At 36.1% G+C, this 26,820-nt stretch overlaps 1 protein-coding gene across 5 annotated transcripts; it reads right to left on the bottom strand.

The window, feature by feature from the left end:
* Positions 1 to 805: 805 nt before the first annotated feature.
* Positions 806 to 26,820, bottom strand: LOC124301467 (barrier-to-autointegration factor-like). 5 transcript variants are annotated; one of them, XM_046756557.1, is made up of 5 exons: positions 26,273 to 26,784; positions 22,371 to 22,509; positions 22,046 to 22,208; positions 14,970 to 14,973; positions 806 to 816 (listed from the first exon to the last, which is right to left on the bottom strand). In XM_046756557.1, exons 2-3 carry the CDS (start codon positions 22,494 to 22,496, stop codon positions 22,062 to 22,064), a joined length of 273 nt encoding a protein of 90 aa, XP_046612513.1. In that variant the 5' UTR covers positions 22,497 to 22,509; positions 26,273 to 26,784; the 3' UTR covers positions 806 to 816; positions 14,970 to 14,973; positions 22,046 to 22,061. The 5 variants fall into 5 exon arrangements, with proteins under 5 accessions (XP_046612513.1, XP_046612516.1, XP_046612512.1 ...); XM_046756560.1 differs by lacking the exons at positions 806 to 816; positions 14,970 to 14,973 and having other exon boundaries at positions 21,885 to 22,208; positions 22,371 to 22,504; positions 26,273 to 26,820; XM_046756556.1 differs by lacking the exons at positions 806 to 816; positions 14,970 to 14,973 and having other exon boundaries at positions 21,885 to 22,208; positions 26,273 to 26,780.

Below are 26,820 nucleotides of genomic sequence, written 5' to 3'. Positions count from 1 at the left end.
CCTCAGCTGTTGCCGAATCTTTGCTATCCAGGATTGTACGAGCGTGATTGTATGCTGAATTTGTAGTTTCGTACCTATGCTCGTTCTCGGACGCTTGGAAACATCACGCAGCAATTGAAGATTTTCCATTCCAACGTCAATCCAGTGCTGGAAGATGTTGTCATTCTCCTGCTCGGGATGCAGCTCGCCCAACAAATCGTGCGCGTTCTCCATCGTTTTGACGATATTTGAGTATGTTTCAGCGGCCATGACTTTAACGCTGATATATGCAGAACTTTGATGAACTTTTGACTTGCACGTATCGTGTAAGACTGATGAGTCTGCATCGGATGCGTTGAGTTAATATATGCAGATAGATCGTAAGAATTTGGGGGGGTGGTAGTGAAAGGTCCAAGCTTGGTACCCCCACTCGCCATCCGGTCAATTAACACAAAAGAATGTATTCGAAGTATGTGGAAAATATTATTTTTCGCCTTGGGGGTGAACTGCTGGCGCGGAAGTTTACGGGTAACGGTGAAAAATCAAAATCGTATGTCGAAAATATTATTTTCGCCCTGGGGGCAAACTGTTAGCGTGAAAGTTTACGGATCGTCATCAACATTCCCCGTCTAATTGCGATGTCACCATCCGGTCGATTAACACAAAAGAATGTATTCGAAGTATGTCGAAAATATTATTTTTCGCCCTGGGGCAAACTATTAGCGTGAAAGTTTACCGGTGACGGTGAAAAAATCAAAATGGCTATTCATCCGGCCAAGAAATAAATCACATTATCAAACTGTCTGACGATAAAAATTAAAATAGCTGCTCATCCGACTAAGCAAAAATCAAAATGGCCGCTCGTCACACAGCAAATCAAGCGAGTATACTGGTGACGTCATGTATGTTAACCGCTGGTAGCAATATCATGGGAATGTTTTGGGTTAGAACTCTCATATCCTATCTACTCAAAGAATTCTAGCACCGGTAAAGCCTTAATTTTAATAGTACACGTATGGACATTAATTCTGCGACAGCTAATCAACGGCATTTTTAAGACCGAAGCACATAAAACTCCGGAAGTCATAAGCGGAACGCAAAAGCCATAGCGCATGCGCTATGGTCTCTGCATTCTGCACATGGCGTCTGGATTTTCATCCCACACAAAAATCCATAGGGATATCACGTGGCATAACACTAGACCAACGCTAAGCCGGTAGAAATTAAGCAACAAGTGATATTGGTAATTTTGCTAGGAAATAAATTAATATCAACACAAAAGTAAATACTATTGCTACGTATAAATAAATGTATTTTAGGTAAAAACTCTTCGCTCACATACGATTCGATGCAATTATAAGCGCTTATCCCCATATAGCCGTTATTTGATCGATTTACAATATTTTTAGGCAATGTTAGATTAGTAAAAAGATATATTTCGCAATATAGCTTCATCAAAATGAGCCTTAACAGTAATTGAAGACCTGATTTGTTTCGAAGCCGCAGAAAAATAATTACTCCCATACGAGCCTTCGGAGCGGGATGTGAGAAGGAGCCATATCTCCTGAATCTGCGCCAGAGTACTAATCGTAACGAGCACGTGGTACCCACAGGACTTCCGCTCCGAGTATATCAGTTGGCACTCGTGCGGGGACTGTTGGGTGCGACACTTTTATCGTTTTGTCAAGTGTTGTAGGTAAAGTAAGTTTTTAAAAGGTTCAAATTACGAGCTGGTCGGAATCTGTGGCTTCATTTGCACTATTAAGGCTAGTATTTAGAACACTCTAGAACTTCGAGAAAAAGTTTTGAGGATCCCTCTCTTTTCGAGGAAACACACTTTGTTAACAGGATGAATTCTTTTCTTCTGTAACGTACCCATGATTATACCAATGAGTAATATCATGATATATTGCGTTGGAGGTGCGCAATTTTGGAAATGAGGTCGAAATGAGAGATTCGTAATTTATTAATAACAGTCAAAACACCAAAAGATGAAAGGAAAAAACCATTTCTCAACATAGCAGACGGTCGTCAAAACTAAGTAATCATGGGTTCGACTAAAATGCACCATGTGGCCGTCGTCGGTCAGATTTATGCCTCTCAACATATATATTTTTGAAACAACTCGACATAATTTGCAAATTCGGTCAAATGACTGATTATCGGAATCACGTAAATTTTAAAATAGCGGCAGCCTGCAGTTATATAAGTAAGCAGCGAAGCCTGCAGAAACCCGTTGTAATTCACGAGGCTGAAGTTAGTATCGTTAAGGGTGTTGCCTACGCCTCGACGAGCGCGCGCGAACAGAGACTCACGATTTTCCTTCTCATTTCCTCATTTTTGAAGATAATTGGGCTCTTGGGAGGTCATTTTGAAGATAAAGGATAGATCTGTACCGCCTCTCTTGCCGAATTTTCGATTTCGCTTTCAGATTTGCGAAAAACGTACTTGAAAGTACGTTATCTTTGAAGTGAGACACAGCGAACAGTGAATTTTTTCTCGAAATTCGGCGAAAGAGGCGACACAGATCTTTTCTTTATCTTGAAATTGACTCGCTAAGAACCTATTTATCTTCAAAAATGAGGAAATGAGAAGGAAAACCACGAAGCATAAAACAGCAAATCTTTCGCGCAAAAGGCGGGCGGCTGCTAGCGCCACGACTGCGTTGGCGGGCGACCATGCGAATTACAGGCGAGGAGAGTAGACTCAACACCCCCCGCTACAATTCCCCTCCTTCGAATCCTCGTCGCTCGGCACGTGGATAGTGTTCCGCGCTTTTATTTTTGCTTGTGTTTTTCTACAGTGTTTTTTATTATTTCGAATCAGTATTTATTCCCGCGATGGCTAAGAAGAGAGGGAACCTGTCTTTGAAGAAGGAGAAACGACTCGGCGTAAAGATTTTGGCAAATTTCAGGAAAAAATTAGGTGAATCGAATTATTTATATGATTGATGTCGCATCCTCTCCGACTTCGAGATTCAATCACTTGAGTACGAACAATCGCAGGGCTTTAATCTAAGAAGGTACTGTCAAGAGCCGATATTGCTGTTCATGATAGCAGTATAATGACATTCTCAAGTTTTTGTATACATACGAAAATATAAACTAGAATGCATTGTGACGTGTGGTACTAGCCCGGTTTGCATTAGTCGCTGAAATATGTCATCAATTTGTTACGTGTTCAGGTTAAATGATCGAAATCGATATTCGGCAATTAGCATGAGTGTTTACACTTTGTCGATCATAAGGAATATTCTCATCACTCATTGTGACTACCTAAGTATCCAAGGTAAAATTACAAGGTATCTGGCAGAACTTTCCATACGAAGTAAATACGGCGCGTACCTATTACGCCACTAAAATACGCGCGTTTTGTTCTTAGAAATAAACTTGACGTAATTCTGGGGTAATCATACACGCATACTAGGGTGGGCCAAAAAAATCGACTATTTTTTTTTTCACTTGGTACTCCGAAAACTTGGTTGGTAGAGACCTCAAAAACATTCTCTCCAAGTATGAGCTCTTAATTTTAATAGGAAGGTCCTCCGCCTCGCAGTTTTCTATTTTTTTCTTATGGCGAGGAAGAAAAATACATATCTCGGTATCTACTATTTATAAAAATAAAACGACGTATCATATTTTCGTAAGAAATTGAATTCTCTACAAAAAAGGTTTCTTGAAATTTTTTTGCACACCTCACTGTTCAGAAGTTATCGAAGGTAAAAGTTTGATCATTTTGAGGTAGATGTCTTTTTTTTTTATGAATTTTATAACTCTTCAACAAAACGTCATTATAATACGCGCAACTCATATTTTCATAGGAAATTGAATTCTCTACAAGAAAGGTCTCTTGCAATTTTTTTTGTATGAGTTCACTGTTCAGAAGATATTCACCGTCAAACTTCAATGCACACTATTTTTAACAGTGGCGTTAGTTGCACAAGGCAAACAGACGAAGCGATAGGATTCAAAACAAAAATCCTCTCGAGCAAAACATTTTATGTACAATTTTTGAAAAAAGTTCCAAAATGTTCTCTAAAAAAACGCCAGAAAAATAATTAGGAGCATGATTGGGATTTCAAGGTATTAAAAAAAAAATTTGTAATATTACTAAAAAAAATTGTAAATTACGAAAAGTTTTTGAAACAGAGAACTTCTATGGTAGTCACTTCGACGACAGAAACTGAAATTTGTACAAATTTTCCCGAAACTCACGAATTAAATTGAAATTGTTTGAATTATTAAGGGGTTAGGTGGGTTTTAAAATTTCAAAAAAACGAATATTTTTTTTTTTTGCTCATCTTATAATTGAATATGTTGAGAATATTCCTTTAAAATTTTGAAACGATCCGAGTCATATTCTAAGAGATATAGCCTTTGGATGTTTCACCCATCAGGCTATAACCGAGCGTGACGCAGGTATATGGAGGCAGATATATCGAGGCAGCTGCTTAGCTATTGTTCATTTATTTTTGTGATGCGAATACTAGGCTTAGGACTTGCCGGATGTAAAAAATTCTGTGGTTTGATGGATATAAGTTCCTCATTCTTGAATGCATCAACGTACAATTTTTATGTTGATAAAATACATGAGTGCGTCATAACTGTTGCCGAATCAATTTTGTTGTCTGCTGCAAATCAAGAAAAAAAATTAACGTGTGATGAAAATAATGTTAAAGATACGACAGATGTTACCGTGTCAGGTGATTAGTCTAGTCAACAAGATCCATTTTTAGAAAATTTTGACAGAGCTCACCGAAAATTATAATTTTGGTGTCATTCGATTCGTATTGACGTCTAGAAACTTTTTGAGAAAATTGAAATGGCGCTGATAAAAATTGCAAAAGTTATAAACAATATAGTGAAAAAAAAAAAATTGCTTTCGTTTTTTTGAAAAGTCTCAAAAACTATAAAAGATTTTCAAAATTTGAAAAAAGATCCTTAAAGAGGAGGATATTTCCTAAAAAAAAGTCCGCACTCCCGGAACTGTATCTCCAATATTAATAATTTTTACAGAGCCCTAAAGTTAGTACTAAAACGGGCAGTCTGGCGTTCACGCGCGCCGCGTCATTCAGGCACGGTAAACAAAAAAATTATTTAAAGATATTAAATATGAATATTAAGGAATGAAAAAATTTACATACCTTAAGAATAGGTTGATAAATAATAATCCGCGCAAAAAAAAATTTTATTTGCATTTTTTTCATATTTTATCGATTAGTTGACTAACAAAATTTTTGAACTGGAAAGTTAACATAAAAACCTTCGTAATTGTTAAACTAAGGAGCTCAATTTTTTTTTGCTTTGTACGGTTATTCTAAAGAGGTGAAAAAATAGATTTCCGTTGGAAAAATTAAAAAATTTTAATTTTCCACTTAATTATCAACAATCTACTGCACTGAAAAATTAATAATAGCAATAAAGCGTTTGTAAAATTTTTTTTTTACAAAAATTTCAATTACTTCGTTTTTAAATCATTAAGCGCCACCTGAAATTATTTTTTTTTAATTTTATACTCCCATTGTTCAAAAAATTGTTATAAACAAATGCATTATTTTGGAGATAATTGAAAAAATTTTTTTTTATTCGAAGCATTAAAAAATATTATGATTTTTAAACAAAAAAAACTATTTCTTAAAAAAATGTTTTTATTGGTTAAAAAGCATTTGTTAATTAACTATTTTTTTTTGTAATTCATTATTAATATTAAGGAATCGTTTTTTTTTTAAAAATCATTACTTCTGTTGTTCTTTTATATCCTGCAAAAAAACAATTTTTTATTCACATTTAATTTGTTTATTTGATAAACAATTTGTTACAAACAAATGAAATTTTTATTTTTTATTTTTTTTTCGTAACTTCAAATTAAAATAAAAACAACTACGTATCGCATGTTTTATGAAAAATTTTTTTTCTATTTTTTAGAAAATTTTTAATATTTTACTATTCGTAAGTTCCATATTTTCTTTCAGCTTACGATCACTATTATTTAAATAACTTTTAAACTATTACAGATACGAGAAAAATACTTCAAGTCATTTTTAATCATTTTAAAGTAATTAACGATATGGACCGACAGTCGAAGCTCTAACTCAATTATTTATTTACTTTTTTCTTATTATTTAATAAAAATTCGAAAGAAAACATTTTTTTGACTTCTAAGGTTTCTTACTTGCTTATATTTTTTATTTTGAGAAAACAATCAGTAATGACGACATTTTTCTTAGGTTTCTTATCAACTACAAGTAATAGGAATATTATTTATAATTCAAAGTTAATATTTATTGAACAAACATTTAAAAACTTTACAAAGTTGTTTACTAATTTTTGGATTTTCTTCATGATTTTCTACGCTTCAGTGGTGACGGCTCATAGTCTTCTGAATCGTGATCTATTGTATCTTCTTCTTCTTGATTGTTGATTGTACTTAATTCGGCTTCAACATCTTCTAGTAAAGTTTCGGCATACTGTTGGGAGTTATCAGCAGAGCTACGGGTATCAGTATCATCTCCATCTGCGTCTGGTAAACCGATTGATAAATCATCGTTAATATCGTCATTTTCGTCGTCAATCGTAATCCGTTCGCTGTTTGAGCAACTTTCACCTTTACAGTGCTTGCAGAGAGACGTGCATGGAAGTCCGGCTTTTTTACACCCGCATCTTCCGGAACAATCTTTTGCGCAAGTACAATGTACTAATTTTAATAACTCTTCAGGAGCTAATTTATCTGTAGTTCTAATAGGCACATACATAGTCTCAGTTTGAATCCAGCCCCAATTTTCCGGATTCACATGATTACCAAGCCAAAACTGAACTTGATAATAAGTTCTGAAGGCGTGAAGACGTGAAGCAGCTGATGTTGGTGGTAGAGTTGCTAGGTTTATGGCACTCTTTGACTTGCTGATCATGTTCATAAATTTTGTAACACGGAATTGACTCGTAGTTTTGTTAGTATTTAACTCGCCATACAGTGACAACATCATTTTCTCTCCGGCTAATTCTATATCTGCTGCAGAAGCATGTGGATTATAAAATACTTCAACATATTGCATCAGATTATTATTTTTGAGAATGATGTCTAATAGTTTCTTCTTCCCTTTTCCGTAAATCGCGCTCACTGTATCGCACCCTGTAAATGCATGGATGAATAAAATAATATTTTTTAAATGTTTGTTCTCTTGGCTGTGATAAATTTTATCAGGTAGCTTAACTGAAGCACGCGGTTTCCATGCAGTTATATTCAAATCATCCGGTGTCAATGCAATCATCAACGCAACGAGATCGATGTCTGTACCAATTATAACGACTTTTTTGTCCGGATTTTCTCGCGCAAGATTTATTGCTGTTTTTACTATCAGCGTGTCAGCATCTTCTTTAGCTTGTTTTATACTCAAAACAGTGTCTGCAATAAGAACAGTTTTTAACTTTGTTATAAAACGAGACTTGTTTTTAATATTTGATAAAAACAAATCTTTCTTTTCCTTCAACTTCATTTCCAGTTCGAACGTAATTTCAGGAGCAATTTTTTTAGAGATTCTCCTATATCTTTCATATGACTTTACACTTCGAAATTCATCATCGTAGCCATCGAAAATAATTGAAGTTGTTGGAGAATAATGATTACAAATGTAACTTTTGTAATCAGCAATTATTTCAGAGAACGTTTTATTTTCTTTCCACGGCACTTTATGAAGTAGAAATCCTCCGTCCACAACAAACAAGGAACCAGCTAATTCTGATGAATGGAATGGGGAGGCATTCAAATTATCATACAACTCAGATTTTTTTGATTCACGCATTATACCTTTGTCATCAAATAAAGTCATTGGGAATGGAGCCAGTTCAAATTGAAGAGCTGTTTGAATGATCGTTGAATCGTTCATCATCACAGCTGCGATTCGTTGAAACAAAAGAGTTGTATTGATTGTTTTTTTTTCTCCATCCAATTCAACAGTTGGTACAGTAGAAATTAAAGTTTGCACAGCATTAGATTTGGAATATTTGAAATTTTCTGCATTAAATCCTGTCATACTTGCCATACTCGTCAACCCTTCCGATACTGCTTGATGACAGTCAGTGTTTGCATCCCCTACTAAACAGGTTGACAAGCTTTGCAATTTTGACGAACGTATGAATGGATTATGCATTTGCAACCACGCTTTGAATACTTGACGCTCGCTGGCATCCCGATCTCGACGAGCTGGTGTAATATCAACGTGCTGATCGCACGATGTCCATTTTATATCAACATACTCTTCCAACTGATTCATTATTTCTATCGCATAAGGCATGCCTTCCAAAAATCGTGTCATTACACTCGGCGACATACCGCGGCCATGTGATAAGCCTTGAGCTCCGGTATGGATGGTACGCATTAACATTTGCTCTATTGTCATATCCGTCCAAATTCCAGCCCAAGCTTTGTCTGATCTTCTTACTGTAAAATTGCCGTCTTCTGTAAATAACTTATACTCAGTTGGATCCATGATATCTTTTAATGTGCTCATCTGTTGCAAATAAATTTGAATGGCTTTAACGTAGTTGCGATGGCCAGCCGCATGGTACACCGGTAACATTTGCTGGACACAATATAAATGGAGATTCCAGTTGTCAAGCCTTTCTGCTTCAATGTATCGTACCGCAAGATAAATGAGATTAAAGTACTGAAGCCATAGTTCGGCTGTAGGTCCACGTTTCTTCAATACTTCAACACCACTCGCAAAAAGGTTACCCATAGCAATCAAATCTTCATTTTCATTTATATCATTCAAAGTCGGAGGATTTTTTGAAAATTCATTTAGCATTTTTTGGATCTTTGTTTTTTTGTAATTTATAGAGGTTAAAATTTCATCTGTTTTTGGTGGTGCTTCCATATCTGACTCTTGTACTTGTCTCTTGATTCCTGGTATTGTGTCATGACTTTCAATATTCTCTGTAGATTCTGCAAATTCAGCAATTAACTCACCAATTACATGAGAAGTTGTAATATGAGCTCTCAAGGATCGAGCAAAGGAAGTACATTGTAGCATCTTGTCCAAAGAGTTTGTAGCGTATACTGTGTCCCATAACTCTCTTAACCCTGAGCCTTCCATGATTGTCCCAATGGCTTTAAAATAGGACATCAACAGATGGAAGCCACCGATACGTGCTATTACGTTATCAAGCTCTTTATTTGGACAGTTAGTAAGAATTTGTAAAGCTTTCGTGTATAAGGGGTGGTCGAAAGTTACGAAAATTGTTTTTTGTCTTACTTGACGAGCATGTTTAGAAGCATACAATAATGATGTGTACACAGTTCGCAAGTCCGACGGATTCTCTTCAATAAAAGGTAAATATTGTATGCGAGACTTCTTGTAAGGCATTGATGATGATATTAATTCCATAAAACCTCTGATTTCCGGTAAATTTGCTACTTTTAAATAACTTGCCCAGATGTGGGTAGAATAGGTGACAGGGATTTTACAAGAAAAATTACCGAATTTTAAGCTATTTATATCAATAAAAATGATTGAATCCAGGGAAAATTGATTTGTTGGCAAATCCTCAATATTTATTTTTCCTTCTTCGGATATTTGTACTGCAGTTGGTAACCGAGCCAATTTCGGGACATCTCCAGTAGTTGTTAACGCAGTCGAAGGATTAACGCAACAAATACCACCCATGCAATGAAAGCTATTCTTCCCGTCTAATGTTGATGGATTATGATCTGCGTTGTCAAATACGTATTGGACATAAGCTTCGGGTTCTATTTTAATTACATTAGATTTAATTGCAGATATTTCATGCAGAGCGACACTAAAGTACGATGCACATACACCCAACTTTGCCAAAATATTTATAATAGTTTTAGATCCACATTTCCGATTCAAGTGTATTCCGGTAGCTAAGTGAAGAGGAGACAAAAAAGATTTTGGCCGAAGAACTTGCACAATTGATGAACCTATCTGGTCAATTTTAATGCTCATATCTTTCACTATATTTTGATAATTTTCAGGGAAGCTATAAGTTGATCCTTCAGTAAAAGTCGTATTCACAGAAGAACCATCTTCTTGTAAACCATCATCGGTAGTCAAACTTTCACGAGATCCTTTTGACTTTCTTATAGCCTTAGCGATATTTTTTTCTTGTTTTATATTAGCGTCATACAATAAAAGTTCATAGAAAAAAAACTTTTAAATACTTAGGAATGTCCTCAGTAACAAGATGCAAAAAATTTACGGAGGAGGGATAGCTTTTATTTAGATATTTAGTGCCTTTTATCTGTTTTCGTACAATTTCCGCTGCTGTTTTAATAACACGGATATTTTCAGCATCTTGTTCGGCTTCGCGATGCATATACCACGAGTCCGGCAAAGTTTTATTATTCATCCCGCAATAGCAAATAATAGTTTCTTCACCAGGTAAACTGTAAATAACTATATTATCTCCATATCTATCTTGCAGGTGGTTTAACAATGTCTTTTCCGTAGGCTTGTAGTCCATAACTTGTAGTAATTGGGCAAGGGTAAACTGACAGTCAATACTATTTTCGATAACTTTATAAACCGAGTTGAAAGAATCTTGTAATTTTTCGTTACTACCTGTAGAGCTACTTTGTAGTTTATACCAGAAATTATCATAACAATTTTTATAATAACGAGCTCCGAGATCAACTAGCGATTCGACTTGTGAGACACGATTTTTTATTTTTTCACCAAAATCATCATTCCGCTGCTTGGCACCTTCTATTAGTTTTGCTTTTAATTTATCAGATTTTACCAAAAACTTGACTTCTTTTTTTTTTATTCTGCCACGGGTTTTCACAAAATAAACAAGACTTTTTGAAGTCAAACTCGATAGTACCACGTTTAAAAGAGCGATAGGTTGAAGGTCCTCCTGTATTTGTTTTCGCAGAGTAAGTGTAACCGTCCCGGCATCTTTTATGAACATTTAATTCTGTTTTATTTGTTAACAAAGTATGCTTATTATCTTTCAATACTTTACTGTATTCAGATAATTTTTTAATTGCTTTGAGTTTAATTTGTTGTGTTTCCAATGTGGACAACAACTTTCCACAAATAAAACAATTTTGAGACGTATCCATTTCAATCGAAAACAATTTCACAATATAACTCACAGAAAGCAAAGTAAAACATAAGACACAGATAGACTGTCGATTGTATACTGAATAACAATCTTACATTGCAGTGATTTCTAGGTAAGGGTCGAAAGAAGGGGGACTGGGCCTCTAAAATCTTATAGCTGATGTTTCTTCCACGTCACAATAAACTTTTTCAATACAAACTGAATACAACTTTGAAGAGACATAAACATTATCTTACAATGTAAGACGATAGTCACTGCAGATATTAATGCAATTTACACCTTAACGGGGTCTTAATGAGAACCGAAGAACTCAGCAATCAGTTAATGACAGCATAAACATTTTAAAGCGTTTGAAAATGGGCAAACCCGACTGTATTCGAAATTACTTTAAGATCAAGTAAATTTCGATGCAAAAATAACCAAAAATCATTACAAACAGATAGATTTTTAAGTCAAAAAAATGTTTTCTTTCGAATTTTTATTAAATAATAAGAAAAAAGTAAATAAATAATTGAGTTAGAGCTTCGACTGTCGGTCCATATCGTTAATTACTTTAAAATGATTAAAAATGACTTGAAGTATTTTTCTCGTATCTGTAATAGTTTAAAAGTTATTTAAATAATAGTGATCGTAAGCTGAAAGAAAATATGGAACTTACGAATAGTAAAATATTAAAAATTTTCTAAAAAATAGAAAAAAAATTTTTCATAAAACATGCGATACGTAGTTGTTTTTATTTTAATTTGAAGTTACGAAAAAAAAATAAAAAATAAAAATTTCATTTGTTTGTAACAAATTGTTTATCAAATAAACAAATTAAATGTGAATAAAAAATTGTTTTTTTGCAGGATATAAAAGAACAACAGAAGTAATGATTTTTAAAAAAAAAACGATTCCTTAATATTAATAATGAATTACAAAAAAAAATAGTTAATTAACAAATGCTTTTTAACCAATAAAAACATTTTTTTAAGAAATAGTTTTTTTTGTTTAAAAATCATAATATTTTTTAATGCTTCGAATAAAAAAAAATTTTTTCAATTATCTCCAAAATAATGCATTTGTTTATAACAATTTTTTGAACAATGGGAGTATAAAATTAAAAAAAAATAATTTCAGGTGGCGCTTAATGATTTAAAAACGAAGTAATTGAAATTTTTGTAAAAAAAAAATTTTACAAACGCTTTATTGCTATTATTAATTTTTCAGTGCAGTAGATTGTTGATAATTAAGTGGAAAATTAAAATTTTTTAATTTTTCCAACGGAAATCTATTTTTTCACCTCTTTAGAATAACCGTACAAAGCAAAAAAAAATTGAGCTCCTTAGTTTAACAATTACGAAGGTTTTTATGTTAACTTTCCAGTTCAAAAATTTTGTTAGTCAACTAATCGATAAAATATGAAAAAAATGCAAATAAAATTTTTTTTTGCGCGGATTATTATTTATCAACCTATTCTTAAGGTATGTAAATTTTTTCATTCCTTAATATTCATATTTAATATCTTTAAATAATTTTTTTGTTTACCGTGCCTGAATGACGCGGCGCGCGTGAACGCCAGACTGCCCGTTTTAGTACTAACTTTAGGGCTCTGTAAAAATTATTAATATTGGAGATACAGTTCCGGGAGTGCGGACTTTTTTTTAGGAAATATCCTCCTCTTTAAGGATCTTTTTTCAAATTTTGAAAATCTTTTATAGTTTTTGAGACTTTTCAAAAAAACGAAAGCAATTTTTTTTTTTTCACTATATTGTTTATAACTTTTGCAATTTTTATCAGCGCCATTTCAATTTTCTCAAAAAGTTTCTAGACGTCAATACGAATCGAATGACACCAAAATTATAATTTTCGGTGAGCTCTGTCAAAATTTTCTAAAAATGGATCTTGTTGACTAGACTAATCACCTGACACGGTAACATCTGTCGTATCTTTAACATTATTTTCATCACACGTTAATTTTTTTTCTTGATTTGCAGCAGACAACAAAATTGATTCGGCAACAGTTATGACGCACTCATGTATTTTATCAACATAAAAATTGTACGTTGATGCATTCAAGAATGAGGAACTTATATCCATCAAACCACAGAATTTTTTACATCCGGCAAGTCCTAAGCCTAGTATTCGCATCACAAAAATAAATGAACAATAGCTAAGCAGCTGCCTCGATATATCTGCCTCCATATACCTGCGTCACGCTCGGTTATAGCCTGATGGGTGAAACATCCAAAGGCTATATCTCTTAGAATATGACTCGGATCGTTTCAAAATTTTAAAGGAATATTCTCAACATATTCAATTATAAGATGAGCAAAAAAAAAAAATATTCGTTTTTTTGAAATTTTAAAACCCACCTAACCCCTTAATAATTCAAACAATTTCAATTTAATTCGTGAGTTTCGGGAAAATTTGTACAAATTTCAGTTTCTGTCGTCGAAGTGACTACCATAGAAGTTCTCTGTTTCAAAAACTTTTCGTAATTTACAATTTTTTTTAGTAATATTACAAATTTTTTTTTTAATACCTTGAAATCCCAATCATGCTCCTAATTATTTTTCTGGCGTTTTTTTAGAGAACATTTTGGAACTTTTTTCAAAAATTGTACATAAAATGTTTTGCTCGAGAGGATTTTTGTTTTGAATCCTATCGCTTCGTCTGTTTGCCTTGTGCAACTAACGCCACTGTTAAAAATAGTGTGCATTGAAGTTTGACGGTGAATATCTTCTGAACAGTGAACTCATACAAAAAAAATTGCAAGAGACCTTTCTTGTAGAGAATTCAATTTCCTATGAAAATATGAGTTGCGCGTATTATAATGACGTTTTGTTGAAGAGTTATAAAATTCATAAAAAAAAAAGACATCTACCTCAAAATGATCAAACTTTTACCTTCGATAACTTCTGAACAGTGAGGTGTGCAAAAAAATTTCAAGAAACCTTTTTTGTAGAGAATTCAATTTCTTACGAAAATATGATACGTCGTTTTATTTTTATAAATAGTAGATACCGAGATATGTATTTTTCTTCCTCGCCATAAGAAAAAAATAGAAAACTGCGAGGCGGAGGACCTTCCTATTAAAATTAAGAGCTCATACTTGGAGAGAATGTTTTTGAGGTCTCTACCAACCAAGTTTTCGGAGTACCAAGTGAAAAAAAAAATAGTCGATTTTTTTGGCCCACCCTAGTATGCGTGTATGATTACCCCAGAATTACGTCAAGTTTATTTCTAAGAACAAAACGCGCGTATTTTAGTGGCGTAATAGGTACGCGCCGTATTTACTTCGTATGGAAAGTTCTGCCAGATACCTTGTAATTTTACCTTGGATACTTAGGTAGTCACAATGAGTGATGAGAATATTCCTTATGATCGACAAAGTGTAAACACTCATGCTAATTGCCGAATATCGATTTCGATCATTTAACCTGAACACGTAACAAATTGATGACATATTTCAGCGACTAATGCAAACCGGGCTAGTACCACACGTCACAATGCATTCTAGTTTATATTTTCGTATGTATACAAAAACTTGAGAATGTCATTATACTGCTATCATGAACAGCAATATCGGCTCTTGACAGTACCTTCTTAGATTAAAGCCCTGCGATTGTTCGTACTCAAGTGATTGAATCTCGAAGTCGGAGAGGATGCGACATCAATCATATAAATAATTCGATTCACCTAATTTTTTCCTGAAATTTGCCAAAATCTTTACGCCGAGTCGTTTCTCCTTCTTCAAAGACAGGTTCCCTCTCTTCTTAGCCATCGCGGGAATAAATACTGATTCGAAATAATAAAAAACACTGTAGAAAAACACAAGCAAAAATAAAAGCGCGGAACACTATCCACGTGCCGAGCGACGAGGATTCGAAGGAGGGGAATTGTAGCGGGGGGTGTTGAGTCTACTCTCCTCGCCTGTAATTCGCATGGTCGCCCGCCAACGCAGTCGTGGCGCTAGCAGCCGCCCGCCTTTTGCGCGAAAGATTTGCTGTTTTATGCTTCGTGGTTTTCCTTCTCATTTCCTCATTTTTGAAGATAAATAGGTTCTTAGCGAGTCAATTTCAAGATAAAGAAAAGATCTGTGTCGCCTCTTTCGCCGAATTTCGAGAAAAAATTCACTGTTCGCTGTGTCTCACTTCAAAGATAACGTACTTTCAAGTACGTTTTTCGCAAATCTGAAAGCGAAATCGAAAATTCGGCAAGAGAGGCGGTACAGATCTATCCTTTATCTTCAAAATGACCTCCCAAGAGCCCAATTATCTTCAAAAATGAGGAAATGAGAAGGAAAATCGTGAGTCTCTGTTCGCGCGCGCTCGTCGAGGCGTAGGCAACACCCTTAACGATACTAACTTCAGCCTCGTGAATTACAACGGGTTTCTGCAGGCTTCGCTGCTTACTTATATAACTGCAGGCTGCCGCTATTTTAAAATTTACGTGATTCCGATAATCAGTCATTTGACCGAATTTGCAAATTATGTCGAGTTGTTTCAAAAATATATATGTTGAGAGGCATAAATCTGACCGACGACGGCCACATGGTGCATTTTAGTCGAACCCATGATTACTTAGTTTTGACGACCGTCTGCTATGTTGAGAAATGGTTTTTTCCTTTCATCTTTTGGTGTTTTGACTGTTATTAATAAATTACGAATCTCTCATTTCGACCTCATTTCCAAAATTGCGCACCTCCAACGCAATATATCATGATATTACTCATTGGTATAATCATGGGTACGTTACAGAAGAAAAGAATTCATCCTGTTAACAAAGTGTGTTTCCTCGAAAAGAGAGGGATCCTCAAAACTTTTTCTCGAAGTTCTAGAGTGTTCTAAATACTAGCCTTAATAGTGCAAATGAAGCCACAGATTCCGACCAGCTCGTAATTTGAACCTTTTAAAAACTTACTTTACCTACAACACTTGACAAAACGATAAAAGTGTCGCACCCAACAGTCCCCGCACGAGTGCCAACTGATATACTCGGAGCGGAAGTCCTGTGGGTACCACGTGCTCGTTACGATTAGTACTCTGGCGCAGATTCAGGAGATATGGCTCCTTCTCACATCCCGCTCCGAAGGCTCGTATGGGAGTAATTATTTTTCTGCGGCTTCGAAACAAATCAGGTCTTCAATTACTGTTAAGGCTCATTTTGATGAAGCTATATTGCGAAATATATCTTTTTACTAATCTAACATTGCCTAAAAATATTGTAAATCGATCAAATAACGGCTATATGGGGATAAGCGCTTATAATTGCATCGAATCGTATGTGAGCGAAGAGTTTTTACCTAAAATACATTTATTTATACGTAGCAATAGTATTTACTTTTGTGTTGATATTAATTTATTTCCTAGCAAAATTACCAATATCACTTGTTGCTTAATTTCTACCGGCTTAGCGTTGGTCTAGTGTTATGCCACGTGATATCCCTATGGATTTTTGTGTGGGATGAAAATCCAGACGCCATGTGCAGAATGCAGAGACCATAGCGCATGCGCTATGGCTTTTGCGTTCCGCTTATGACTTCCGGAGTTTTATGTGCTTCGGTCTTAAAAATGCCGTTGATTAGCTGTCGCAGAATTAATGTCCATACGTGTACTATTAAAATTAAGGCTTTACCGGTGCTAGAATTCTTTGAGTAGATAGGATATGAGAGTTCTAACCCAAAACATTCCCATGATATTGCTACCAGCGGTTAACATACATGACGTCACCAGTATACTCGCTTGATTTGCTGTGTGACGAGCGGCCATTTTGATTTTTGCTTAGTCGGATGAGCAGCTATTTTAATTTTTATCGTCAGACAGTTTGATAATGTGATTTATTTCTTGGCCGGATGAATAGCCATTTTGATTTTTTCACCGTCACCGGTAAACTTTCACGCTAATAGTTTGCCCCAGGGCGAAAAATAATATTTTCGACATACTTCGAATACATTCTTTTGTGTTAATCGACCGGATGGTGACATCGCAATTAGACGGGGAATGTTGATGACGATCCGTAAACTTTCACGCTAACAGTTTGCCCCCAGGGCGAAAATAATATTTTCGACATACGATTTTGATTTTTCACCGTTACCCGTAAACTTCCGCGCCAGCAGTTCACCCCCAAGGCGAAAAATAATATTTTCCACATACTTCGAATACATTCTTTTGTGTTAATTGACCGGATGGCGAGTGGGGGTACCAAGCTTGGACCTTTCACTACCACCCCCCCAAATTCTTACGATCTATCTGCATATATTAACTCAACGCATCCGATGCAGACTCATCAGTCTTACACGATACGTGCAAGTCAAAAGTTCATCAAAGTTCTGCATATATCAGCGTTAAAGTCATGGCCGCTGAAACATACTCAAATATCGTCAAAACGATGGAGAACGCGCACGATTTGTTGGGCGAGCTGCATCCCGAGCAGGAGAATGACAACATCTTCCAGCACTGGATTGACGTTGGAATGGAAAATCTTCAATTGCTGCGTGATGTTTCCAAGCGTCCGAGAACGAGCATAGGTACGAAACTACAAATTCAGCATACAATCACGCTCGTACAATCCTGGATAGCAAAGATTCGGCAACAGCTGAGGCAGCGACAGCAGCAGCGGCAGCAGCAGCACGCCGCACAGTGGTCCGAAAGCCCGAATTCTTGGCCAAAACCCCCAAAACCGAAAGTTATCATCCGAGGTAAAGCTTCACATATTTGTCAATAGATAGCATTAGAGCTTTGAAATCCAAAAGGTCAGATGTTCATATAGACTCGCGCGGGACTGTGGTGTGTGCGCGCTTTCGAGCGCGCGAAAAATGAGGCTGTAGTTTTTTCAATTTTCATCAAAATCGAGTCAACCAAAATGGATATTATTCCTCAAGGTAAGTGAATTAAATAAATTTTGTGAATGAACCAAGTTTCGGAATTTATGGCGATGATATTAATGATGCAATACGAGTGCTGCAAAATAATCTATTTCATTGAATTGCATTACTATCTGTAGAGAATTAGTTATGATCCCCGGAGATCCTGCGGAGATCTCAACGATTCCTAGTGTGAAAAAGTATAGAGAATGTGAAACCGTTGGCATCGCCTGCTCGTTTTTGCTCCATTGGTCAAAAATACGCATTCTTCGAAGCAGTGTTTTGTCGACTCGGTCGGAGCCTCGTGGCCCGCCTCGTGGGATTAGTGTAGCGGGGCGACGCGGACAACGTCATTCATCGAAACGACGTCGATGATGAGAATTCAGATAGCGATTAGTATGTATCTTTAAAAATTATGTTATTTTGTTTGATAAGAAAAAAGACTGTATGAATTAAAGAAATTAATTTACAAAATATCACTTTTAACAAAGTTGTACCATTTTTCACGAAATATTCCCGCCATTTTCGGTCCACCATTTTCAATTTCGTATTTTTACATTCGTTTTCGGAATCGGCGACCCCAAAAACATTACTAGTATGAATTTCAGCGAATTGGTATCATTTTCCGCGAAAAACATCCGCCATTCTACGTCCGCCATTTTGAATTTTGCATTTTCGTTTTTTTTTCGGTATCAGCGACCCAAAAAACATTCGCACTACGAATTTCTAAAAATTCGTAGCATTTTTTGTAAAAAATATCCGCCATTTCGGGGCCGCCATTTTGAATTTCGCATTTTTGCATTCATTTTCGAAACCAGCAAGCCAAAAAACTACAGGTATAGTAATACTAGCAATTTTCACTGAGAAATATTTGAGTTATTAGTTTTGACCAGGAATTCGGGCTTTTGGACCACTGTGCGCCGTGGTGATGGGTGCTAACATCGGCAGCCCTGCGAGCGTGCAGTGGGACGAAGTTGAAAGTGCTTTCGCCAACCGGATCCGAACCGGAGTTGTAACGAATCTCGGGCATAAGAATTTGGACGCCTTTTTCGACGACGCGCAACGGATCATCGTTGAGCGATTGAGGCTGGTACTGCGCAAGGAGGGTAATCTGAAGGATAACCTCTCATTATCGTGCAAATTTGAAAACATAAAGCACGAGCGGATTGCGGAAGAAGTTAAAAGCTTCAACACTGCCAACATCGCGATCCTCCCCTTGAGCGATATCAACGGTTGGTTTACACACGCAAGGGCCGATCTACTTGTGAAGGTTTAGGATTTTGAACAACGCGATTCTGGGTGGAGCATGATCGAGATCCTCAATACCGCCGTAATAGTAGGGGAGCCCAAGAGGCTAAATGGTGAGTCACTTTAGCGCTGCGAGAACCTATTGAATCATAAAGATTAGATACTAAAAAGAAAGAAAGTTCATACGATATATGCTCTTTTACTGCCGGGGGAAGTAGGTACTGATTTTCAAAAATGTAAAAACAATTTATTATAAAGAAATAGTCGAGTGCGTCAGACATTAATATCGTATACGCCCTATGTGCTTCCGGTAACAGAGAAGTATTAATCTGCCGGCTTACAAGCCGGGGGTGGCAGCACGAAGGGGTAGAAAATGAGAAAAGAAAAAAAATTATTCAAGCTCATCGGATATTCAGGGGGAATGTTGAGTGACCTCTAAAAGGTATCCTATTCAAAAGACTGACGATTTGGATGCAGTCAGAACTCACGGCCGATTTTTGAAGATGTAAAAAAAAAAATAGTGACCTTGAAATACTCAAGCTCATCAGATTTATATGCAGACAGTTCAGCTCGATGTCCTTGTTGTGCTAACCTATAATCTGATAATTATGTGGAGGAATTTCATTGTTCTGACAGCTTAAGGTAGTACCGTGACATGTGAAGGACACCAATAGTCAATGGCTATTGGTTTCTTTCTCACTCACTAGTGCTGTCTTTCTTTACCGACTATCGCTCACTTACTTCCACTCACGTGAATCATCGCAAGTCACCAACTTTACAAATTATTTACAAAAAAATAAATACTGCTTGTTTATGTTTTTTTTTTTTTTTTGAAAAAAATTACTTGTTATATCCTCAATTAATGATTCTCAGTTTTTGAAAACAATCCTAAGAAAAATATGGCTGTTATTAAATAAAATGCTCACTCTACTACTCTGACTACGGGTAGGGAATACATGTTAAATGTACGACTAGCCATCAGCTGAGATGGCATCATGGCCGCAGAAAGTAGTGGGGGGACGGTGCGAGAGAGTGAGAAATAGAGAAAGAGCGAGAAGGGGAGAGAGGCGCGGAGTGGGAAATACATAGTTCTCAGCACTTGCACGTACCTCACTTTATCAATAATTTAAGCTTTTTTACGTTGTAGAAACAGTCAGATTATATTATATCCGTAATTTTTACATGATTTCCTTCAAATTAAAAAAAAAAAAATAACCGCGCTCGAATACTTCCAGGTGACGTTTTTGTTTTGCAAACTAATTATTCGCTTATTCTCTTATATCATGATCGAATCGTCGGAATATTGAAATTGACGCTTTTTTCCATGTAATTAACTTACCTTCTATTAATCTGACGAGCTCGAATTAATTTGAGGATCGATTTTTTTTTTACTAATCTGATTGGCTACCCTAGACGCACCCTTGCATGTTAAGGGTTCATATATGGTGGTTGTTCATAACAGGGTGCAAGGTTTCCTCCCTTATATTGTTCTGTCGCGCTTGAATAACACCTAAAATCCCCTCTTGGGCTCCCCTACTATAAAAAAAAATGCTTAAAAAATTATAACATAATGTTGGGTTACCATGGTCACCGCTCGTACAGAGCGAGCGTCGGGCGTTGGGTGACTATAGTCACCGATCGGGCCGAAAGGGTTAATTATAACTTGCGCGTATGATTAGAATTACTCGATAATATTTGATACACTAATATATGGTAATAATCGTCCGCCGCGTTGTCAGTCATGGTAATAAATTATCTCAAACAGATGTACGATACCACGTATCTCTTTCTTGAGTAAGACCGACGAATACCGCCGTCTTCTCGTTTTTCAAAAATAATAACAATTATCAGGTATTTGTGCGATAACGAGTATTTGGGAACCTCACTTCAACTACTCAAATATAATACTTCGTTAATTCCTTCTAGTATTTAAATTGAGATCATTATTCCATAAGTGATCCTTGAATTCGAATCATTATATACGTGAACTACAGTTTTATTCCTGTTCACGCGACAACGTCACCTTCCTGTTTAACGGGAAGCGGTTATTATCGCAGTAAAAGATAACATAATAACGGTTTCAAATGCACGGTGGTCTGACTTTTGTTTCTACAATTTGTTCTCTCATAAAACAATGAGAAAAAATTTTATAAATGGAAAATTTTGTGTGTCGAAGATTATTGCTAGATGTGCCGTCACGTGCTGCTCGTGATTCCGTCGTTGACACCAACTCGTACGATTAATAAATAAGCTAATAAGCTGCTTCAGTTTACTGTCCAGGTTGACTATCATTGGGGATTTCTTGAAGGAGATCATCCAGTGACACGGTTGGCTTACCGCAACATTTAAACCGGGGACCATGATTCACATGATTACACGGCTTCTTAGTTGACGTGAAAAATACGTATGCCAATTGTAAAAGTTTCGTTGCAGCTGATACCGATTGCTGCACGTATGACTTACGTATGGTTATGCTATAGCTGAGTTTTGCTGTTGAACGATTCTGATAACATAACTGTGATGTATGAAGTATGTATAAGAGACGCTTGCTGAAGGAGGTCTTACGCGACGTCTCCTAGATATATCGTGTACATGTGTTACGTTGCAAGAGCCCTTCAATTATTCACCAATTACGTATATGGTACAAATACGTATAAAGATCATATGCTACTGGTTACTTTGCGTTGTAGACCATAAGAAGGATGACTGGAAGCATATAAAATTTCGTTAAAATTTGTATTCATCTTCAGTACAGGTAAGGATTATGTACAATTGAATTTGGTAGAACATGCTTTTAAGTTATAGTTATATGAAAGATCATTTTGTTAAAAAAAAAAAACAAAAAAAAAACCAAATTCAATCGTTTACAGAAGTAAAAAAATGTCACTCATTTTGCCTAAGATTTACAAGAACTGTTTACACCAATCAAAAAGGCACTGGTAGCAATCTCGAGACTGTTCTTCATTTGCGTTGCATGTATCTTTCATCCATTCTTGAAACAACTCTTTATCCTTCCTCAGAACCAAATATCGGCCGAGAATAAGATAAGCCTGTGCGAAATTTCATACAAATTAGAAGTTGAAAATTTGTTACGACGATGTATAAAGTGATGTCTTCTTCAGTAACAATTTCGAGGCTATATGTACGGTAAATGTAACCACGTGTAGTTAACCAAACACGTGACAATTACGGATTACAATTGTTGCACAAACCTTATCATAACCAGCCGCCTCCATTCTTTTGCCTAAATCTTCACCGACACCAGCAAGTTCAGTCACCGGCTTTTCTCTCATTGGTTCAGCTGCGAAGTTTCTGTGCTTTTGCGATGTGCTGGACATGTTGCTAGCTGTGCTTTAACATAATAATTTCAATCAACAGGTGGCTAGTATTGTAACATGTAACCAATATTTTCACAACTGGGATTCACAAATTTTGTAGTCAAGATAAACATGTCAATTCACTTCGTAAATAATTTCAGAAGTCTATAATCAAGACTACTTTGTAAAAATACGAAATCCTCAGAATCATTCAGAGACCAACAGAAACTGATCAAGAAGTGTCGCACGGGCGCAATGCGGTGTTTCAAATACGATTCAAAGAGTAATAATATCAAAATATCAGGTTTAATATTGTTGCGGGAAACACTATATGATATTAATTTACATACATCCTGAGCGTGTAGTGTGATTTATATGTAGCTATTCAGCACTGGAACGTTTGATTAAAAATTTTCTAGGTCCGCTTTCTTCGGCTAAACTGAGACAAACTTTGTCAATCACTGATAAATAGGTTCTCCTCCAAATTTGATTATTTTTTGTTCTTTTTTCTCAACTGATTAGTATTGATACACCAACAAAATTACTGACCCGCATTAATCGACCTTCAACTACCAAGTTACTTAGCCAAGCTGAGCCCAAGCCACCACCCTGACCATAAGCCACGCCGCTGCTGTGGCTGCGTTACCAACCCTCTGGTGGCCATAGGTCGTACCCAATGTGAAAATGGACCGTACTTTGAATTTACAACCGTATACAAAGATTTCACGGAGTACATTTTTGTGGTTTATATTTTATGGTCGTAAAATGACCAAGATTTTGTTCATTTTGTTCCTTTTCTCAAGGACCAGACAGGATTTAACCAAATTATTGACATTCTTACGTTCAAGAATATTTCAAACCAACAATAAAGATTGTGCATTTTTCAATTACACGAAGGAGTTGCTGGGAATTTGGAGAAAATATTATTTTCTTTATTTTTGTATCAATAATTAAAAACATATAACCAGAAATGTGAATTACTCGAACAGTTTCTTTATACTTCCGTACCTGATTCTTTTGCGATATTAAGGGCGTTGCCTACGCCTTGAAGAGCGCGCGCAAACAGGGAATCACGATTTTCCTTCTCATTTCCTCATTTTTGAAGATAATTGGGCTCTTGGGAGGTCATTTTGAAGATAAAGGATAGATCTGTACCGCCTCTCTTGCCGAATTTTCGATTTCGCTTTCAGATTTGCGAAAAACGTACTTGAAAGTACGTTATCTTTGAAGTGAGACACAGCGAACAGTGAATTTTTTCTCGAAATTCGGCGAAAGAGGCGACACAGATCTTTTCTTTATCTTGAAATTGACTCGCTAAGAACCTATTTATCTTCAAAAATGAGGAAATGAGAAGGAAAACCACGAAGCATAAAACAGCAAATCTTTCGCGCAAAAGGCGGGCGGCTGCTAGCGCCACGACTGCGTTGGCGGGCGACCATGCGAATTACAGGCGAGGAGAGTAGACTCAACACCCCCCGCTACAATTCCCCTCCTTCGAATCCTCGTCGCTCGGCACGTGGATAGTGTTCCGCGCTTTTATTTTTGCTTGTGTTTTTCTACAGTGTTTTTTATTATTTCGAATCAGTATTTATTCCCGCGATGGCTAAGAAGAGAGGGAACCTGTCTTTGAAGAAGGAGAAACGACTCGGCGTAAAGATTTTGGCAAATTTCAGGAAAAAATTAGGTGAATCGAATTATTTATATGATTGATGTCGCATCCTCTCCGACTTCGAGATTCAATCACTTGAGTACGAACAATCGCAGGGCTTTAATCTAAGAAGGTACTGTCAAGAGCCGATATTGCTGTTCATGATAGCAGTATAATGACATTCTCAAGTTTTTGTATACATACGAAAATATAAACTAGAATGCATTGTGACGTGTGGTACTAGCCCGGTTTGCATTAGTCGCTGAAATATGTCATCAATTTGTTACGTGTTCAGGTTAAATGATCGAAATCGATATTCGGCAATTAGCATGAGTGTTTACACTTTGTCGATCATAAGGAATATTCTCATCACTCATTGTGACTACCTAAGTATCCAAGGTAAAATTACAAGGTATCTGGCAGAACTTTCCATACGAAGTAAATACGGCGCGTACCTATTACGCCACTAAAATACGCGCGTTTTGTTCTTAGAAATAAACTTGACGTAATTCTGGGGTAATCATACACGCATACTAGGGTGGGCCAAAAAAATCGACTATTTTTTTTTTCACTTGGTACTCCGAAAACTTGGTTGGTAGAGACCTCAAAAACATTCTCTCCAAGTATGAGCTCTTAATTTTAATAGGAAGGTCCTCCGCCTCGCAGTTTTCTATTTTTTTCTTATGGCGAGGAAGAAAAATACATATCTCGGTATCTACTATTTATAAAAATAAAACGACGTATCATATTTTCGTAAGAAATTGAATTCTCTACAAAAAAGGTTTCTTGAAATTTTTTTGCACACCTCACTGTTCAGAAGTTATCGAAGGTAAAAGTTTGATCATTTTGAGGTAGATGTCTTTTTTTTTTATGAATTTTATAACTCTTCAACAAAACGTCATTATAATACGCGCAACTCATATTTTCATAGGAAATTGAATTCTCTACAAGAAAGGTCTCTTGCAATTTTTTTTGTATGAGTTCACTGTTCAGAAGATATTCACCGTCAAACTTCAATGCACACTATTTTTAACAGTCTTTTGTTAATAATTCAAACAATTTCAATTCAATTCATGAGTTTCGGGGAAATTGTACAAATTTCAGTTTCTATGAACATGAAAATGTTCTAATCTTTTATTCTCGTTTTTTTCTTAGTCCCAACCATGTTTGGGTACATCGAAACAAATAATTATTGCATAAGTTTGACGGTGAATATTTTCTGAACGGTTAACATAATCGACTAATCATAAGAGACCATTGTTGTAAGGAACAGGGTCAACTTCCTCTTAAGCCACAGAAAAAAAAAAAATATGAAACAATTTACCCCAGGGTCGTATCTTCTTGCCCCAGACCGGGGTAAGATTTGACAGTCTGTTAAAGTTTAAAAAAAATGCATATCTTAAGAACGATTTTCGATATCCAATTAGTTCTGTCGCAGAATTAATATTTGATAGTAAACCTAAAGCCGCATCAATTGGGGATGAATTCGTATTTATACATTGTGCGAAATTTCATTTTTTGTAAAGAGTGTAACTTCCAGCCCCAGTCTCCCCAAAATAAAAAATAGATATGTAAACCCCTTTCTTAGTGGAAATAAACGATTCAAAATTGTGATAAACTTTAAAGAAAGCAAGCAAACTGATGGTACTTCTAGAAATTGCGTTCTACAATAAATTTTGTTTTTAGTCTGATCCTGGTATTTTTGGAAATAAGTTTGTCTTTTCGTTTAACGGAATATTTCTTATAATAGAGTAATAACCCGTTTCAACTTGAATTCGTTTGTTAGATTTTCGTTTCTTTTCTTTTGAAGTCAATAATGTGGCCAGGGTTGAGTCGGAAATGAAGTCCTACGTACATAACTCAGGAATGAAATTCGATTATTCGTTGGGGTGATTTCTGCCCGCGGGAATATCATCCGCCTTTATTCTCCTGTTACATAATATACTATGCTATGTGAAACCCGGATAGGCTAGTCAGACTGGAATCTCAAAAAAGTGAAACGTATGTTACTCCAATTAATGCGAACAGAATCGATCACAGTTTTAATGCGAGACGATAAATACGCATAAAGCTCTTCAATCGTCGCTGTGAAATTACAAACAGCCCGCTTCATATGCGCCTGAAAAACAGAATTAGCAGAAATACATACCACGTCAAATTCCCCTGCCTCTGTCGTACGCTTAGAAATGAACGCCACTCGGTTCAGCGAGTCCAGTAAACTGTCAATCTGTTCGATCGGCGATCCGTTGTCACGTGCGTTCTCAAGAAAAAAAAAAAAATCCCGTGGCGATGATACTTCTTATACGCGAAAAACGTCGTTCAATTAATAATTCCGATACATAGATTTTTGCAAATTCAATCAAACTCAATCAAGTATCTTGCTCAGCATGAAAACGAGAAGTTGTAGCCGTCACGAGAACAAGTCTGACAATGAGAGCGAATGAAGGAGAAGGCTACGTTCGGACGAATACATTATTGCGATAAGTACACCCCCCCTCTCTTTCCTGCGGTAGGACTCGCCCAGATTTCATCCGGTAATGAAACGGAAGTCTTTGCGAGGCGCCGCGTTTTTTCCAATGACGCAAACTCGTGGGTTTTCACCACAAACGCGAGAAAGAAAGATAACAAAGAGAACGATAACAGATCGTCGTGAAGTACAATGTAGAGAATTTACATTATTCAACTTTATAGATTTGC

The sequence above is a fragment of the Neodiprion virginianus genome, chromosome 3 (assembly GCF_021901495.1).
Source record: "Neodiprion virginianus isolate iyNeoVirg1 chromosome 3, iyNeoVirg1.1, whole genome shotgun sequence".
NCBI lineage: Eukaryota > Metazoa > Arthropoda > Insecta > Hymenoptera > Diprionidae > Neodiprion > Neodiprion virginianus.
The sequence above is the reverse complement of the archived record's forward strand: the minus strand, read 5'-3'. Positions and strand labels throughout refer to the sequence as shown.

What these genes read in the sequence shown, in the direction of transcription:
- LOC124301467 (XM_046756560.1), bottom strand. Translation starts at nt 22,496, where the DNA reads ATGTCCAGCACATCGCAAAAGCACAGAAACTTCGCAGCTGAACCAATG. An exon ending in AGGCGGCTGGTTATGATAAG is followed by an intron (nt 22,209 to 22,370) that starts GTTTGTGCAACA and finishes AATTTCGCACAG; the next exon opens with GCTTATCTTATTCTCGGCCG.